At 36.2% G+C, this 19,649-nt stretch overlaps 1 protein-coding gene across 1 annotated transcript; it reads right to left on the minus strand.

Annotated features, from left to right (window-relative positions):
• Nucleotides 1-1,613: 1,613 nt before the first annotated feature.
• On the minus strand, nucleotides 1,614-18,170 carry LOC129269618 (tenascin-N-like). The gene is made up of 10 exons (XM_064105754.1): nucleotides 18,167-18,170; nucleotides 14,374-14,643; nucleotides 12,096-12,386; nucleotides 9,350-9,625; nucleotides 8,158-8,445; nucleotides 7,390-7,668; nucleotides 5,593-5,874; nucleotides 4,009-4,278; nucleotides 3,289-3,555; nucleotides 1,614-2,552 (listed from the first exon to the last, which is right to left on the minus strand). The coding sequence occupies exons 1-10, from the start codon at nucleotides 18,168-18,170 to the stop codon at nucleotides 2,518-2,520; spliced, it is 2,262 nt and encodes a 753-aa protein (XP_063961824.1). The 3' UTR covers nucleotides 1,614-2,517.
• Between the last annotated feature and the right edge of the window lie 1,479 nt (nucleotides 18,171-19,649).

Raw genomic sequence — 19,649 nt, forward strand, 5'->3', positions numbered from 1 at the left:
TCGTTCATTTAATATTTTCAAACATAACTTTAGAAATATATTAATGATAATTAAACCCATTCGTAAATATTTTTATAAATGATTTAAATCATACCACTTGTGTCTCTATGTCTTTTTATGTTTTCTACTTGTTCAATATATTTTGTAACTATTGATATTGTCAATTAATTTGGGTTGGACGTACTATAAAGAGATTTTCTCCTTTTTGGCTGCTTCCCTCTCAATGCTTTTTTTTCTTGTAAACCTATTATGTCTTTGATGATATGCATTCTTTCTTCCTCATGTATTTTATCATAGGTTCATGTTATGCAGAGAGAAAATAAACTTGAATTGAAACAAAGAAAAATATTTAAAGTGATGAGGACAAGGAATACAGATATCAATAACATGATTAGTACATTCAAGTAGTACTGCAAATATTGGAAGGTCTAAATATTCATAACAGCTTTTGATAATCTTTCTCCGATATGCAGACAAACTAAACATACCAACCTGTTGTAGAAGAAGCTGAACCAATTGGGATGGTCTGTCCGTCCACTGTAGTACCAAGAACAGTTATTGTGTACGTTGTACCTGGTTGTAGACTATCAATAACTGCCGGGGGTACAGGTGAATTGATAGATCCAATGTGTAGGCCATCAGCACTGACAAAGTCTATGCGGTATGTCAAGGCATTTGTTATCTCTGTCCAACTTGCACTGATTGAATTGGGAGTTGTTTTAGTTATTGTAACTTGTGTTGGAACTGCAAAAAATAAGATCACCAAGATGCATTAGAAAACATATCTGTGACTTCTGAAGGTTTCCATGGTGAAGCAGAAAGGGGGTAGCAGTTTCACGGTAAATCATGTATTCTTGAGTGGGCATGTGTTGGTCCTGAAAAGGACCAAACTCGATATTTGGATAAGTGTTCTTGTTGCCTTCATGAGAATGATCAAACGTAAAAAGAAGCTTAATACTCTAACAGGGTTCCCATGTGCGTTGCAGAGTACATGTCTCTGATTGGCTGGAAAAGTCACATGATACCAATATATGAGGATGTAAGTGACAGTGTTGCAGATGCCAGAGTTGTGGATGTCAGTACACAAATAAGGACATAAGGGGTTTGCTATATACAATGAAAGTGATTACCACTCCTACAACGCGGCAACAACTCTGCCACTCACTCATGTGTGGATGTCATGTGACAGATGGACCATCCATTATGTGTTTCAGAGAGCCAATTGTGTTGATAGTGGATGATTCATACTAGATGAAATTTCTTCTTGAGTACATTTTTGTGTTTTTTTTTCCTGTGGATTTAGTAACTATTATTTAAGGAATATTTACCTGTAGTAGCGGTAGTGGTACCAATGGCCGATTGCTGTCCTTGGTTAGATGTTGAACGTACTGAGATGTCATACAGAGTGGCAGGAGTAAGTCCAGTAAGGATGATGTTGGGGCTGGTGCCTGAGGAAACCATTCGTTGTGTTCCATCTGGTGCAGTGTAGGTTATCTCATAATTTATGTTGTCTGGCAAATTTGTCCAGCGGAGAGCTATCGTGTTTGGTGTCACCGAATCCACAATAACCTCTTTCAGAATACCTACAATTTAAATTTTTTTCATTCTTATTTGTCATTCACCTGCGCTCATCAAATTATTTGAATTGACCTAAACATTCAAGAGATAATCACGCCAACCCTTTTTTTTTCAACACAAGATTGGTAAAGGGTAATTACATTAAAAAATGAATATGATTGAGACATCAAAGGGCATGAGAAAATCTGAACGAAGACAATCAAATTCTACAAATTCAAAAATGATTTTTAAAAAACAGTGTAAGCAGATGACACAGATAATTTGTTCATCAAACTCTCTAGCAAAGCTTTGAAGGTACCACTCATTGAAACTACAGAAACTATTGAGTATCCTATGAGAAAAGAGAGCCAATGGACTTTCCCATCCCTCCCCATCAGATTGAAGTTGGCCTCCCACTCATCAACATGTCATGAAAAGCTTCAGAAGGTTGAAAATGGTAGTCAATCCCACAAGTAGCAAGGTAAATTTCTCAAGGATGCAAAAGTCTGCTAAGAAATAAGCTCCTGGGTCCTATCTTACAAAGAGCTGTGATTGATCTGATCAACCTCAACTTTAGAAATAAACCAATATCATAATTTTTCATCCAGGTAATTTGCTCAATGTTCCTTTGTAAACAAAGAGAAGCACAAAAGGCTGCCGTAACACAAAGGTTGGCGATTGATTGTACGCTTGATTCTCACGATGGATTGTAAATTGTGGTCAATGAAATTAATTGTAGAAAAATGTTCTATAATCATTGTTAAGTTTTGTGTTACGGGCCCCTGGACTGTGAAGATAATGAAGCATGCATGAATATACCTATTTATAAAACGTTTTTGACAGACATATGCATGTTAGATCTTGGGGTTGCTGGTTTTTCATAGTTGTGGTTGATTGGATCAATAGCAACTCTTTGTAAGACAAGCCTCTGGACTAATGATGGATGAATCCTCGTTTTGTTCAAGACCGAGCATGTTGAGAGAAGATCTGGAAATCTGGAAGATAACAATAATTATAAAAATGCAGTTCTTGTATAGCGTATATCACATTATTTCATAACATCCATATGCACTTCCAAAGGACTTGGATAATACTACCCTGGCTTTAGCCCCGCAGCCTACAGCGGGGTGGCACTTCAAGGAATAAATTCTTGCCAGAGACCCATTCATCTCACTTGGGTTGAGTGCAGCACAATGTGGATGAATTTCTTGCTGAAGGAAATTACGCCATGGCCAGGATTTGAACCCACGACCCTCTGTTTCAAAGTCAGAAGACTAATCCACTGGGCCACAACGCTCCACATTAGTATGGATCGGGAGCATATTGCATTGTTAATGACCTGAGACAACTGGACAATCAAGTGAGACTTTGATCAGGTTTTAAATTCTCCTCAGTCATCAACATAACTAATATTTGCTCTTGGCTGCACATCATTTTCGTAACTGGATTTTTTTTAAATAAAATATATAAGGCATACGGATTACTATAAAATGAAATATGAAGGATGTTTAAAAAAAAATGTATTTGTATAAAAATTGTAAAATTTCCGTAATAGGCAACATGACTATTTCTGAACTTTAGGAAAAAGGATTTCTGTAAATAAATTAATACTCAATCAAATATTTAAAGACACGGTTTCAAACTTTGGTACCATTTTGAGCTGCATAACATTACCAAGAACCATCGACATAGCCTTCAGATGTCGTGATTGAAGATACATTGTGTACGGACCTGTTGTTTGCGTGATGCTTCCAACTTCCAATGGTGCACCTCCCGGGAAAGCCACAACTCGAACATCATACATTGTAGCTGGTGTGAGTCCAGTTAGTGTGGTTTGGGTGTTTTGAGGTCCATTAGAAACTATCGTTTGTTGTTCCGGTTGAGTCGAGCCAGTAGGCCTGTATAAAACCTGGTAAAAAGTACTACCATCTATCGCTGTCCAGGAAAGTGTAACCGTGTTCTCTGTAACTGAATCCAATGTTACCGTCGTATCCAAACCTGGTTTAAAACATTACAAGATAAAAATAAGTCTCTATCCAACTTAACTCTACAATGTAGACAAAGACTAAAATGTAGTTTTATATATAACCTTGATGACCGACATACTTTCTGAAGAGAAAAAATCTACAAACAAAGATCTATCAGAGACGCCTAGGAAATCCCTTTGACCACCCCCTTCTTCTTTGAGATTGATGGCTTCCCGTCAATTTTATTACTGAAACTTTGTGTTTCACCTGCCCTCATAGAATACTGCACAACTACAATCCATATTGATATTTTGATATTCCATTCTAATTAATAGCTGCATCATGCAATTATCAATCAGCATACAACTTACACACATTTACCCAATTTTACACACACACACATACGCAACACCCCCACACACTTGCACCCTCAAAGCACACCAAAACTCATTGGCTTCATTAATTTATGTTTCGGATCACCTACCTGTTGTACCTACAGCTGATCCGACGTTAAATGTATTTGTGCCGTCTGTTCCTAGCACTGAGAATGTGTATGTTGTCTGTGGTTGAAGCCCAGGCACAACGACAACTGTGTTGCCGTTCCCGTCTGGGTTAAACAAACCAGTATGTGCACCATCAGCACTGATGTAAGAGATTAAGTAGTCTGTGGCTGCCTGGTTAAAAGTCCATGAGAGTGTTGCTGAATTTCCAGTTATGCTGTCCACAGTAACGCTATTAGTACCTGGTAGGATATCTGAAATAACGCACAGTCAGTGTTACATAATTTACTGATTTACTAATTTAAGTGATACAAAAACTTAGTACACTTAAGATTTAATAGCGTTTCTCTCAGAGACAATACCGGTAAATGATTGTTACACCCGGGTTAATTACATAATGCTCATGGCTGTCAAATGTAACTTTTGAATTTTACTCAATTTATTCATAAATTATAATTATCATTTTCACCCTGGAATGTCCCTTCGATAATATGCATAGGCGTTTATGGTAAATATGACCTTTGCTATGAATTGATCTTTATTGAACTATCCCGAGACACATGCTCGTATGACTAAAATAAAGTTAATTCTATTTTTTTAAGAAAGAAAATATAGGAAGGCGAGTGGTATAGCTTTCATATACCAAATACCACCAATTCTTCAGTTTATGAAAATACCCCCCTCCCCATATAGTGCATATTTAACACAATTCTTCAGGGTAGGGAAAATATTGTGTTCCCTTACAAAGTGAATATGACAGAATATTGTTCATGGTTAAGCTAACAATACAAAGAGCTAAAGATGAAAGAAATGCACGGGCACAACGACAGAAATTTTCTTAATACTCAAATCAAACGACTTACTCTTTGCATACATAACATGTATGATTATGTTTGATGTCTTATTAAATTTGGTGCAATAAGTTTTTTTAATTCTTTTTTTTTTACTAAAAGCGCATGGAAGAAAATTTATATTCACTCGGTATTTACTAGCAGACAGTCAAAACCTACGATTGTCTTGATTCTAACACCATCATGGCTAAAACTACTTGACCAGTATACTTATTGTGGTCCCACCATCACTTGGTTTAATAATATGATGGTTTAACTATCACTTAGGCTAATTCTGATAGAGGGTCTATAATTTCCACCAAGTTTAATTACATGTAGTATTTTGCATTTTGTCAAATGATAATTTGGTTCATAAACAGCTCAACTAATCATGTGCACTAAAGTGGATATTACAATGATGTATAGGTCATCATTAAAGCATAACATGTTCTACTGAGTATACAAATAGCTTTGTCTACCCATCACCATTTCTGCACTTCATGGCACTCAATCCAACTAGTGGCTCACTTCATTCATCATCCCTGTATAACTTCCAGAAGGATTGCTGCATCAAACTATCAAATAATACATGTTCATCTATATTTTCTTTCAATGTTTCATATTTTTTAAATATTTTTAATATTTATATGTTTCTAGTACTGCCAGTGGAGAGCAAATTTTCTATATATCTTTTTTTAATATGGATCAGTAAAATAGATCTGAATCTACAATGCTTACTGGTTGTTGCGTCATCTGATCCAACAACGGAAGCTTGATCTGTATTCGTCAGTACATTTCTAACGATAGCTTCAACAACAGCAATGTACGGGGTGTCCGGTGTCAAGTTCTCAAATAGCACAGATGTGGTTCCAGCAGGGACACTTTGTTCATATTGCTGTAAGCCATCCTCACTGAACAAAATAACTTTGAAGGAGTCGGCAGCGATGCCATCAGTCGACCAGAGTACCTCCAGTTCTTGAGCTGTAACAGCCCCAATATTCACAGTTCCAGCAACAGCAGCTGTATGGATTATGATCAAATCATGAACAAAAAAATAAAAATGATGATCATAATAATGATGTTAATGCAATGCATATTAACCCATTGCATATATGAGGGCTGGAGGACTACAGAAAACACGTGTTAAACCAAAAATATTCAGTCTCCAATGGGTTAATATTGATGAAGGGGATAACAACAAGCAGAGCCCGGGAAAATTCTGCAGGTCCTACCTGTAGGAAACTGAACAAACAATGTAAGGTTTGTAATTTCACCTTCCGGAAGGGTAATAAAGTACAATGCTGCTGCATTCATTCATTTTCAATCATTTTAAATGCAGACGTTTTTAAATATTGTGATAGAATGGTTTTATATCAATAATATTGAGCTAGTATACGACAACCTTGAATTCATTTGGATAATCTAAATGTATGTGCTGATTCTTGTATTTTCACATTTTCTGCCTTGATTCATATATATTTCTGATAGCCTTGATAGATTTTCAAAATGTGAGCATAATATAGTCGCTATATAATGTTTCAAATCCATGTATGGCAATTATTCAGACTAAAGCTCAGCGCACACTATGTGATGTGATTTCACCAAAATCTAATTGCAACAAGTTTCCAATCCCATCTCAGTGCACTAGCGTCAGCATTTTAGGCATGACTTTGAAGTTACACGTAACTCTTTGTGAAACAACCCCCAGGTTCAATAAAGTCCTATAAGAAATTCAAAGAATAATACATTATCAAGATCACATCTTTAAATCATTGTCCCCAGCTATTGTGGTACCAGTGTCTTCCAGCTGCAGCTCCCACAGGCCTATTAAAAAAGTATGTGACAAGCCATACCAAAACAGAAATTCAAATAAAATACTTTATCAGGATCACCTCTTTGAATCATTTTCCCCAGCGATTTGGGTACCAGTGTCTTCCAGCTGCTCTCACGTGCCTATTTCAAACTTGTGTGACCTGCCAAACCAAAACCAATAAGTGGCCAGGAAGGTTCTCTGGAAATACCCAAAATAGTAATTAGGTCTCAAAAGAGCAAAAATTGAAAATTAACTTATCTGAAAGAACAAATCTTTTTCTTCATGCTGTCAAAATTTAATATTCTCAACTTGAATAAAAGATAAGATGCAAGAATTCCTTTGACACCATCTTTTCTTAATTCTTGGAATTTTCATTAAGATTGCGCAGTGTGCACTTCCCATGCTTGAGTGAAGCCAGAACTTCAAACCTTGATTTCTCCTTATTCTTTGAAGCTCTCGCTGAACTTCCTCTGCATTCAAGTACTTGTGAAGATTATTATTGATCAAGTTTGATGAGTTATATATTATTATAAAGCTTAGGAAGTGCTTTTTAAAGCATAATAAAAATCTCAAAATCAATTTTGGGTGACTATAATATTGCTGGTTTGGGGTGGCTGGTCATATATAGACCTAATTAATCTTATATGTGATAGCTTATATTCATAAAGTTTTCCCTTATTTTTTAAATGAAGAATAGAGGGAAAATATCTTAATGCTCTTACTTGGCGGCACAACGGTGAATCCAGGGAAGTTGCTTGTAGCAGGTTCAATATTGGTAAGAACGCTCAGGTCATAGCTAGTAGCTGGTTGAAGACCACGTATAGCATTACTGGTAGCGCCTTGGGGTAGGACATTCTGTACAGAAAAACCCAGATCCGTATTGGAAGCAGACACCAAGTAGTCAATAAAGAAGTCATTTGGTGGAAGGGAACGTTCCCATGTAAACAAGATGGTAGTGGGGCTGAGCGGATACAGGAGTACGTTGTTTGGTGGTTTAGGCCCTGAAGAAGAAAATCCCAAAAACAATTAAGCTAGAATTTAATTGAATTTCACAAAGAACACAAAACATTTGATTCCAATTAAGTGTGCATCAGAGAGTATATGATCAAGATTCATATAATCATATTTGTTTATAAACCCTTATATCTATGCAGTGTGGACTATCCAACAGAAAATAACACCATCCCTTTAATCACAATAATTGATGTGCAATTCACCCACCCCCAATGGTAATGGGTGAGATTTCAAATTTCTGTCCTCAGTCCATTTTTGCATTGAATCACCCCAAAGCGGCCGAACTGATTTTTTTCTCTGCTATATTTTGTCTGAAAAAGATCTAGCTTCCAAAATGAATTTTAATTTTAATGGAAGCTTGAAGGATATTTACAGAAAAAAAATCATTGACTTCCCAGACAACCAACTATCATCTATACTGGTTGAACTCTATGGTAAAGGCAGTTGAATCAACATTCAGAAAGAATCGTGCTTACTTGTAAAAGCCAAATCACTTGCAAAGTCAATTTCGGTAGTTGGATTTGCACTCGCCACGATGTTAATATCAACGGTGTACTGTGTTCCCGGGTCCAGTCCAGTGAATCGATGTGTAAGAGGCGTAGCTCCTGCTGGGGCACTAATAAGTCCTCCATCTTGTACTAGGGTGACACCATCATTTCGAAGGAGAGTCGTGTGATATGATATAATGCCTTGTGTCGGGTCATGGTTCCAGACAATGTTGATGAAATCCTCACCACGGTCATCGATGGTGAAAATAATGTTGTCTATAATTAGTCAATAAATAAGTATATATCAGAAGTTTTTAATAGATAATAAAGACGTATTAGGCTAAGCCCCTGTACATATTAATAGCATAGTCGTGCACATAATTTTTTTCTGAGGAAAGGAGGGAGCAAAAAGGCATGGCGTTTTTGTGCCTAATTGACTCATAATGAAAGATGGGATTCGTTCTTTAATATCTACCCATTTTCTTTAAATTTTGCTTTCCAACATAAGTATTGATACTTGTAATAATCTACAAACAATAATTAAACAACTTCCTATTACATGTTTTCAAGGTGAAGGGGAACACAATAATAGTGCAATAATTGAATTATTACTATGTTCAAGGACACACCAACATATCTCTAATACAGTAGGCCTATAAGCAAGTGCGATGCTGGGATCTTGCTGCCAAAATAAGAGCTTGAGATTGGACGACAGATGGTAGTGAACATAGCCCAGGACCAAAGATATTGGTGCGCCGTCATCATTGGCCCCAAAATCAAGACGTGACAGGCCTTAAGCGTGAAAATTGATTTCAAATATCAATTAATCCAGAATACACTCAAATTGAATGGTAGAGATGATCAATAACTTGACACTAATAAAAAAAATATTTTTCCTTAGTTTTAATAGAGTTGGGCATAGAATAAAATAGCTCAAATAAATCTTGGAATACAAATAGTTTAATTTTCCTTTATTAGCCTCAGTTACAAAAGTGTTAATCTGAACCGTCCACGTTTCATGAACTAGGTCTTTATGCGTTATGATGGCATTTCATAAACTTATCCTTGGTTAAGATTTCAATGATAACGCTGCTGCCACCACCGTCGTTGGAAAAAAAGCATCGCCTATCATAGTCTCGGTTTGCTTGGCAGGCAAGACAATAATCCTGAAGAGTATTACCTGGTGGTGTTACCACAGGAGGTAGTACAGTGAGACTAGCTTGAGCTCTGATACCATTCCGTTGACTGTACAAGTTAAATGTGTAATCCGTATCGGGTTGGATATTCTGGATCTGTTCGGATGTTCTATCTGCAGGTAGCTCTTGAGAATTGGCTACTGCACCATCGGCGTATGAGATGATATATCCATCGACGTTCCCCGGGCTAGACCAGGATATAGTATAACTTGTGTCGGATGTCCGTTGTATGGTAGCAAGCACGGGAGGAGAGGGTATCACTGCAAAGAGATTTTTTTTTAATATAAAGAAGGGAACAAAATGTTGAAATAGAAACACTTCTTAAAATTACCATATGATTATCTAAATTTTGGGGCAGATGGCAGATATAATAAGATCATTGTTCTCCCAATATAAAATGACTTGACTGAGCTACAGACTCAGCTACAGACTCAGCGGCCAACTGAGATATGTAGTGATATGAATACAGGTGCAAGCATAACTCTTAGACTAGAGCCTGGATAAAAGGAAGTTAAGTTCAATGCACCAGGCCAGGTGTTAAATGAATTGGAAAAACTCCTTGGTTAGCTTTTAGGGTGTGTCCTGGATATTACCCTTCATAATTAAGACTGTGGGTATACATGTACCATGCAACCTTTTAGTTGGATCTTCAATCTTGCATTATTGGAACCTTATTTGTGAAGTCTGAAGACAATATTGAAGTACAAACTGAGCTGAGATATGTAAAGAGATAATAATAAATAGTTAGTGATATACAACTGATTCATTTTCTCAATCCCTGCGCCTTTATTTCGTGCACAAAATTATTTTAGATACTAGATGAATTGCCGAGTTACCAATTGAGTTACTGACTGAACAATTGGCGTAAATATCGACTGAGCAATTGGCTGACTTAAAGACCCTGACTGGTGTAAAAACAGTCATATATCAAAATAAAGGTAATGATTCATACAATACAAATATACCAAAAATATTACATATATCTCCTTCCATTTCTGAGAAATATTAAATAAAAATCAAAGAAACTGCTCCTCCAAAGTACGCTTCGATTGAGCACCCCCACGTCGCCTGGAAATGATGACGTCACGTTGTGTCAGGAGGGTTGTGATTCCATAGGTTTGTGTACAAAAGCATTGGGTATTTTCTTCCATTTCCATGTTATGAATCCATATTTTTTTTCGTTTTCAGATGAAAATGGCACTCAAAATTATTCACTGTTCAAATTGTTGTAAACCTACAACTATTCACTACCTTTTTTGTGATTTCTTTGTTTGGCTCTTATTGGGCCTAAATTGCTATGTCAGGAAAAGTTGTTATACATAATCTAAATGCAGATAGAATTGAAATCTGCGCCAAATAAGCAGGAAATAAAATATGGCAAAAACTAGTTCAAAACTGTAGATTTCATAAATTCAAGCTTGTGGGTAAAAATATATGTGATATCCCTCTGTGATAGAAGTGAAGAGAATGAAATGCGTTATCTGGAAAGCAAAAAATCACTCAGTTTTTCTGTGTACAAACCTATGGAATCACGACGCTTCTTACACAACGTGACGTCACGGTCTCGAGGCAGGTGAAAAGCACAATAAAGCCTATTTTCTAAGCGGGGTTCGAAGCCCGTTAATTGGAATATTCACAAGCAAAATACTCAGCTGGGAAGCGGTGAAAATGCATAAAGCATACCTTGCTGTATTTAGTAGCTTATAGGCTTTCGATTGGTATATAATTTATCAATTTCATTTTCGGGTCCGGTCTGGATCTTTAAGATACCAACTTTAGCTAAAATCAACAGAGTTACCAATTGGCTATCGATAATATCGGGTTACTATCTGATCTACAAACTGAGGTGCCGTGGCCGAGTGGTCTAAGGCGCCTGGCTATACATGGAAAGTCCGGGGTTCGATCCCCGGCTCTGGCACCTGTGCCTGTGAGCAAGGCATTTAATCTTCAATGCTCTCTTATACTGATTTCAAATAAATGGAAATGCTATATGCATTATTGGTAACCAGGTGTGCACTTGTTTTAAAAAAATGAATTATTGTTTGAGCTATCAAAAGACTGAGCTACATGCAGGTTGAGCTACTGGGCCCCTGTTGCATGAATATAACTGTTATAGTATCTTTGCCATCCAATGGTATATTTCATGAAATCCTTGATTTTGATTGGCTGTTGGGTCATGTTACCATTAGAAGGCAAAGTTACCCTAATATTAACTTTTTGTGCAACATGCGGAGCACTAAATCAGCTACCAACTGAGCTTCTGAATGAGCTGGGTCGGGGAGGGGGAGGGGTCTGGGCGACCTACTGAGCCCAATGTTGAGTTCATTTGTCTATTTGATTAAACTCCCGGTGTAACGATGATTCAACTTTTCTTTAAGAGGCTTCTGATAAACCATTTATTGATAGCCAGCTCATTACCTGATCCCACAGCTAGCTATTTATGTAGGCATAAATAACAAATATATATATCATTTTTAGAATATTGGTAAAGTTTATAATATTCCTTCTTTTTTACCCAGATTATTATCTTTATCAGACTAACTTTTGATAATCTTTGTTTTATTTGTACACATCACTTCTACCACCCATTTCATTTATTCTTCTTTACTTTCCTGCCTTTATTTTCTTACCTTTTTATTATTTGGTTCATTAGACAATGTCAAATTGTATCAATTTTTTATGCAATGTTAATTCCATATTGAGTTACTATTATACTCAGGTTGTACTCACCACTCTGAGGGGGCAGAGACGCTACAGACCGAGTGTTTAGAATTTCAACTTGATTAAAATCCAAATGGGCAACGAATGCACTATTCGGATCAATATCACTTCTACCCTGTAAGTTGTTGTCTTGAAATGTAATCGTTGTCACTGTATAGTCTAAGATGGTTTCGCCGTTGGCCACTCCGCCTACCGAATATCCCACCAGATACCCAAACACTCCTGTCGGGTTTTGCGGGGTTGACCAGGATAAAGTGATGAAGTTCAACAAGTGAATCTGATAATACGAGGAGTCCGGTGCTATAAGGGAACAGCAATAGGAAGAACAAAAAATAAATGTGAAATGGACATTCGTACAAGTGTCTGGTTAGTCTAATTCATATATGACAAAGTCAGGATTGGAACTCAAGACCCTCAGTGCATGAGTATGGTGCTTTACTATCAAGCCAGCATGCCTGGCAATATAACTGGCTTGGTCACACATACCTGGCTTCAAAACCTTTGCTACAAAATGCTGTACAATTTTTTGGATAATTTTATAAGATTTTCTCAAGAATGCCTTGTAAAACAAATCCTCGCAGACTGTTTTTAAGTTTATAGTTGGTCTTGTCCAAGATTTATTTTTAACATTTAAGAAACCATCTCGTCGAAAGGGGGCCTTGACCAACGCAATAAGAACATTTAAGAATCATGCAAGATTTTGTAGGTTCGAGGGCCAATACTTTATAGAAGCCTTAAATTATTATGATAATATTGTAAGAAATAGTTCCTTAAGTTTTTCATAGATGGCTTTTACGGCATTCGTAAGAACGCCTTGCGAACAGACATTCTTACCGCGCTCATGCAAACCACTCTTGATGTTAGTGAGGTGTTCGTAAAGGACTTGTAAGGTATAGGTACTAAATTTGTGCAACTGTAGAGTCAAATCTTATTACAATGACCGAGAGAGCCGCGAGTATTATCTGAGAAAATAAGAAATCGTAATCAGCATTGTACGGGATCATTGCATTCGTGAGAAAAGACCTTCTCTTTTAAACCTGGTGGCCGGTCATTTTCTTGGTAACCGGATCCGCCCGGACCTACTGAAAAACCAAAATTCATAGGGGATGGGCATCGTGTCTGATGATACTATGCAGCTTGTCCAACTCCAAGACTGCTTTGTAAGCTAAATCTTCCAATGGGGCTACTGGCAGTTTTCATAATATTGAAAATAATAATAGGTATTTATATAGCGCCATCTATCTAGAAGCAATATCTTTCAAAGTGCATTCAAGCCCCCACCGCACTTATTCCGAATCAAGCAGAATTGGCCGGAATGAAAGGACTATTGTTTGACCACCAGTTGGTCATTTAAATCAACTGCGAACACGTTCGAAAATACCCCTCGAATCTTTTGAACATGACCAAAACCTTCGGGACAGCTAAAAGAAATGACAAAAATATTTCGAATGCAGTCAAAATATTTAGAATGCGCCTAGAATGTCCAAGAATGCAGCACGAATTATCAATCTCACTCCATTGCAGATCATTTTGACTAGTATAGTGTATGATGATGATTCACCTGGTCAATTTACTGAATTTCAACTCCAGTCTGGTGAATTCATAAGTTCCTCCCGAAAATTTATAGATTTTTTAATTATTTTTTTCGTCCAGCTTCTGCGTGATTCCTGCTGATTCCGAATAAGTGTGACGGAGGCTTTAGCTCGAGCTGCCTTTCAGCGCTCAGTGCATTCACGGAATTAATCCTGCTGGCTACCCATTAACCTCGTCTGCGTTGAGCGCAACACAACGTGGGTAAATTTCTTGCTGAAGGAAAACACACCATGGCTGGGTTTTGAAACCATGTCCCTCTGACTGAACGACAAGACTAGTAACCACTAGACCACAACGCCCCCAGACTTCATTACCTTGATCAGCCTATTCATATTCAGGGAAGTTAGACCAAAGAGCAGAGGAGAGAGAAATTATTTTTACACTGAGTCTAAGCGTATATAGGAAATACATGTGGCAATGCGCGATTTTTGCCCTGATACGCATGCTTTGGAGCAACTATTCAATCTAGAGTCGCCCCAAGATTTGTCGCAAACAATCATGAACAATATTCAAGATTGTATAGAAAATCAATGTTTCAACTTTGACAGAATGATGACATGCTTATGCTACATAATTGCTTGGTTTTTTCACTAAAATGCCCAATAAAATAAATGGAATAACCCCCCAAACTCCTAAATTGCCACAATGTGGAAAAAAGAGATAACCCCTAAAAAATATATGATGTATTTCCTACCCGACTGAGTCTCGACAGCCAAAGCGATGTCCTCAGCACCAAGCTCTTTTGAACCAGTGAACAAAGTAGCAACCAAGACGCTGTTAGCATCAGGAGCAGTGCTTTGGAATGTAATGGATGTTACGTCACTTGCTGTAACATCTCCTCCATCCACTCCACCTACCCTATATTGTACTAGGTAACCAGTCGGCTGGAATGGCGGGTTTGATGGGGGTGACCATGATACAGTGAAGGAATTCGAGTTAACCTGGTAAACCACATTGGTTGGTGCTGGAAAGAAAAGAATTATGAATATCAAATAGGCCTACACTAAAGCATATCAGTATAAATTTTACCTTCGTACCACGAATTCGATGAACTAAGTTATATATAAATACTTTGTTCTCTGAATAGGATTCCCTGTGTGGGGGAAATAAGGTTGGCAATGTTTGGCTTATTTTCTCTTGTTCTTTGGGACAAATGCTTGATTTTCTTTTTACACTGTCAGTTCCAAATACAACTATTGATCATATAATTTGGCTGTGAAGTAACTTTAATTCTTTTAATTATTGTTTTATCAATTAAAAAGAGAGATTGTAAAATGACAATTTTCTTGCAATTTTACTTTCCACCAATCGAGGGCCTACACAAAAATGTCCCAAATTACACCATTTTAGTGCTCTTGGGAATAACAGCAAATGATTCCCAAGTTACTAATGAAAAGTAAACCACAACTATATGTTTATGGAAATAAGTATTTTTGGTTAAAAAAGTGATATTTCAAAGATTTTTAAATTTTGTGTTGTGTACTGCACAAATAGATCTACATTTATAATCCCCATAGGAAGGGTGGTTGCAGTGATTTACTCCAGAGTATTACATAATCCACTCACCACTGTTGTTTAAGGGGTTAATTTAAACAAATTTTGAAAATCTAAACAACATTGTTCAATCTTTAGGCGATGGATATTAGACATTGAAAAAAGCAGTTCAGAATATTTTGGTTTAAAATTTAAACAATTCCAGATCAGGTAGTCTAAGTTGTATAAAGCATATGTGTATACAATTCAGTTGGATCCATCTTCTATAGTGACCAAAATCGGGACAATAGATTTCAGGCACATTTTGATATTTTTAGCAATTATCCATGGTGGACAGAGGCATAAAAAAACACAATACAATATTTATGTACCTTGTCAAAAAGCCTGTGCAGTGTCTTTGAGCAGGATATCCACTGTAAAGACACTAGATCTATGTTTTTTTTCCGGAATTCCCCATTGTATTGTCCATGATGAAGTGTGAGAATAGGAAATGAAAGGCCACTTCTGGGATTCCCGCATGAAAGACAGGGTTCTGACTTTCGACAAGGTACCTTACTTAAAACTAAAAAAAAAATATTGGGTAAAAATATTCCATGACTCGAGGGTAATTGTAACTTTTTTATGTGTCCAACCAACATTGGGCATTTCTTTTTCGGCATTTTTATTTATCCAGTGTGATAATTTTGTTCCCATTCTTAAGTAATTGCTGCTTATTTTAAACCTTACTGGACAATATGCTTCCCGCATTGGGTAAAATACTGCCCCATATCGGTTGGACACATAAATACCCTTGTACTTGTTGAAATTTTACCCAATATTTTTTACACTGAATGCGGTCTTTGCGAAGAAATATAACCTATATAAAGCTATATTGATAAACCATTTAGGCAAACATTAAGTTCGATCAGCTATTACGTCACAACTAAGACATGAGTTTTAATACACTGCAAGAGTAAGAAGTACGAGTTTGTCAAATTTAACATACCCTATAACCTTAATCATTAACTTGACCTGCAACTCACATCAGATAGTCAGTGATACTTGATTACCCTTACGTCCATGTTTCATGAAATATGTCCATATACTTTCCATGATAAAACTTAACATGAAGATTTCATCTTGATACCCCCAACATGGCAAAGTTCATTGACTTTAAATTCCTTTTACCTTGATCCTGTGACTTGTCACTAATGCAAGATGATAATTAATACTTGATTATCCTCATATAAAGTTTTCATGAAAAAGGTCCATTTACTTTGTAAGTTATGATGACATTTCAAAAAACTTAACCTTGGTTAAGATTCCATGTTGACGACGCCGTAGCGGTCGACGCCAAAAATCGGCACCTATGAAGGCGAGACAAAAATCTAACCAATGGATTTTTAGACCCCGTAAACAGATGTTGATTTTCCCTATAAGCTTCAGGCCGATCAGCTTTGAGGGAGAAATTTGGGATCCAGATCCGTTTTTATATCAATCTAATTAAAACGTTTTTTATTATTATTACTATTTATTTATTTCGCTGCTAAGGTCGATCAGAACCCTTGGACTCAATCGGCTAAATTGTTGGCTAACCTCAATTTGATTACATCCTATACTTGCAATATTAAGGATTTTCGCAGAATTCTGACGATGCCCATTTGGGAAAATATACCTTTGCCCAAGATACATGCCTGTATTTCTAACATTTGTCTTTGCTTCAGTCCAGGTTTATGTGCTACATGTAGGCCTAGGCATCTCAGTTTTGGAAAATCTCTCTTAAATATTGTTCATTAATTAGTACAGACCCAAACAGCTTGAACTTATTCCTTGCAATTACATTATATTCCGTAACTCCACAAGGCGTATTGATCTTAATCATGTAGTGGTGAAACTTAACAACCAAATCATTCCCAGAGTTGAAAATACTAGGTTTCTTTGCGTTATCATTGATATTAATTTAACATGGATACATCACATAAAAGAAATTGAGAACGAAGTTGCAACACATATTGGAATAATACATCGCCTAAGTTTTTACTTGCCTTAAACTGTATTGCGTACATTATATTGCTCTTTAATCTTGCCCTTCTCTTCTATATTTGCTTTTACCTTTTTAGGCAATTTGTTTCCTCTTTTTCACATATACAGTTTTTTTTTTTTTTTTTTTTTTCCTACTATATAGTCTTATGTTTTTTTCCTGTCACACCTAGCGGATTACAATATCAGTTACACCACATGTGTATTTATATTTTTTCATATACATTTCTTTTTTGGATATATTTATATACATATCACTTATAGATACATATTTACACTTACCTTCTTCTCTTAGTTTCTTTAATGCTTTATCATATATACTTATATGTCTTTTGCACATTATCAGTTGTTCCCCATTCTTTTCCTTTTTCCCCCACTCTTATGCACCAGTTTATTATGCCTTTCTTTGTAACCTGTTTGACCCACCTCTCACTAATTCTCTTGTTATTCATCCCATTATCACTGTTTTGTTCCAGATCCTGTTTAATGTTGCCTGCCTCGTTATCTTAATCCCTCTTGGCTTGAGGTCTTTTACTGGCCTTACTTACACTAACTTCCCTTTGTGTCTGCCTACTCCTTTTCTTTCATCCCCTTCACTAACCTGATTGGTCTTCTCTACTCACTAATGCCCCTTTTGTCTCCTTGTTTCTAGTGTTGCTGTAGCTTGTTTGTGGTCTATATTATGGTTGTTCCACTTTATATGTTTGTCATTTTGCCTCCGACGAAGATTCTGCTAGGATCGAAAGCTTAGGCCCCTTTTTTACTTTCTTTTTTTTTATTACTGTAATTTGGTTTGGGCTAACACATACCAAACCCATCTTAGAAAATTTTGTTCCCTTCAAAATAAAATTGTACGTATTATTTCTCCAGACGACAAGATGCCACCACATCAACATCAACAAACTTCAACAATGTCATTTTCTCTACGTGTGTTTAAATTCTCAAATTCCACAAAAATTTCGTGATTCATTTACTCATGTTTCCAACATACATCATTTTGATACCCGCTCAAATTATCAAATATTCATTCCCAAACATAGAAAAATAATCTTCCAACACAACATTCGTTACACTGGCCCAAAAATATGGAACCAAATTCCGGATTGCATTAAAAAAATCACTATCGACAACTAGCTTTAAGTATAAAATGACAAAAAATTGCTTCTTTCATTTTATATATGAATATTTTCCATCTTACGTTTCCTTTTGACTTTAAGTTAACATGATAATATGAACCATGGACAATTGTTGTTGCGGCATTTATATTTTACCCCCACTGATACATTTGTTGAGCATTCTATTTTATTTATTAATTCATGCCCGCCTCCCCACTCATGTCTCCCACTCTCGCCCCCTTTTCTTCTCTTCTTTTCTCTGCCCTTTCCTTCGTATTGTTTATTGTAAATTTGTCTATAGGCGTATCCCGCCACAAGCCTCAGCTTTTAGGTATACGCCTTCTTCTTTAAACCCAACATGTACATATTGATATTCTTCATAATATTGATTTTTGTATGAATTAATGTTTACAAAAAATGTAATGAAATGGAAGAAAATAAATGTTAATTTGAATTGGTAAATTGAATTGAATTGACCCATGTCCAAATGTATAGGCCTATTACATTCCTTTTCTTTTATTCTTTCCGCCTCACATACAACCAAACTCTCATCACAAATTCTTGAATTTCTTCTCTCCTGAAGTGATACTGCTCTCTTCGTATCCTTTACAACATTACTACTCTTTCTTTCAACAAAGTATCAGGCGCAATACCAGAATATATGCAACATATATACAGCACTTAAAGGACAAGTCCACCCCAACAAAACGTTTATTTAAATAAAAAGAGAAAAATCCAACAAGCATAACACTGAAAATGTCATCAAAATCGGATGTAAAATAAGAAAGTTATGATATTTTAAAGTTTCGCTTAATTTCACAAAACATTTATATGCACATCTTGGCTGGTATGCAAATGAGGAGACTATGACGTCATCCACTCACTATTTATTTTGTATTTTATTATATGAAATATGAATCTCCTCATTTTCAAGTGATACAATGATAAATTTGTCCCTGAACGTGTGGAATTAGCATTGTTTAATACTATACGGTTCAGTCAAGTTGGTCCTTATTGTCAAATCTATAAAAAATGAAATATTGTATAATTCAATCAATAAAAAAAACATAAGAAATAGTGAGTTATGGACATCATCGACTGACTCACCTAATTGTGCATATCACTTTTTTGTGAAAAAATAAGCGAAACTTTAAAATGTTACAACTTTCTTATTTTATATCCAATTTTGATGAAATTTTCAGCACTATGCTAGTTTGATTTTCCCTATTTATTCAAGTCAGCATTTTCCTGGGGTGGACTTGACCTTCAATAAAATGTTTCTGAAGAAATTTCTGCCTTCCGTGTTCTGTGTTCTGATAGGAACGGAATGATTGATAAAATG

Source organism: Lytechinus pictus, chromosome 10 (assembly GCF_037042905.1).
Source record: "Lytechinus pictus isolate F3 Inbred chromosome 10, Lp3.0, whole genome shotgun sequence".
Classification (NCBI taxonomy): Eukaryota; Metazoa; Echinodermata; class Echinoidea; order Temnopleuroida; family Toxopneustidae; genus Lytechinus; species Lytechinus pictus.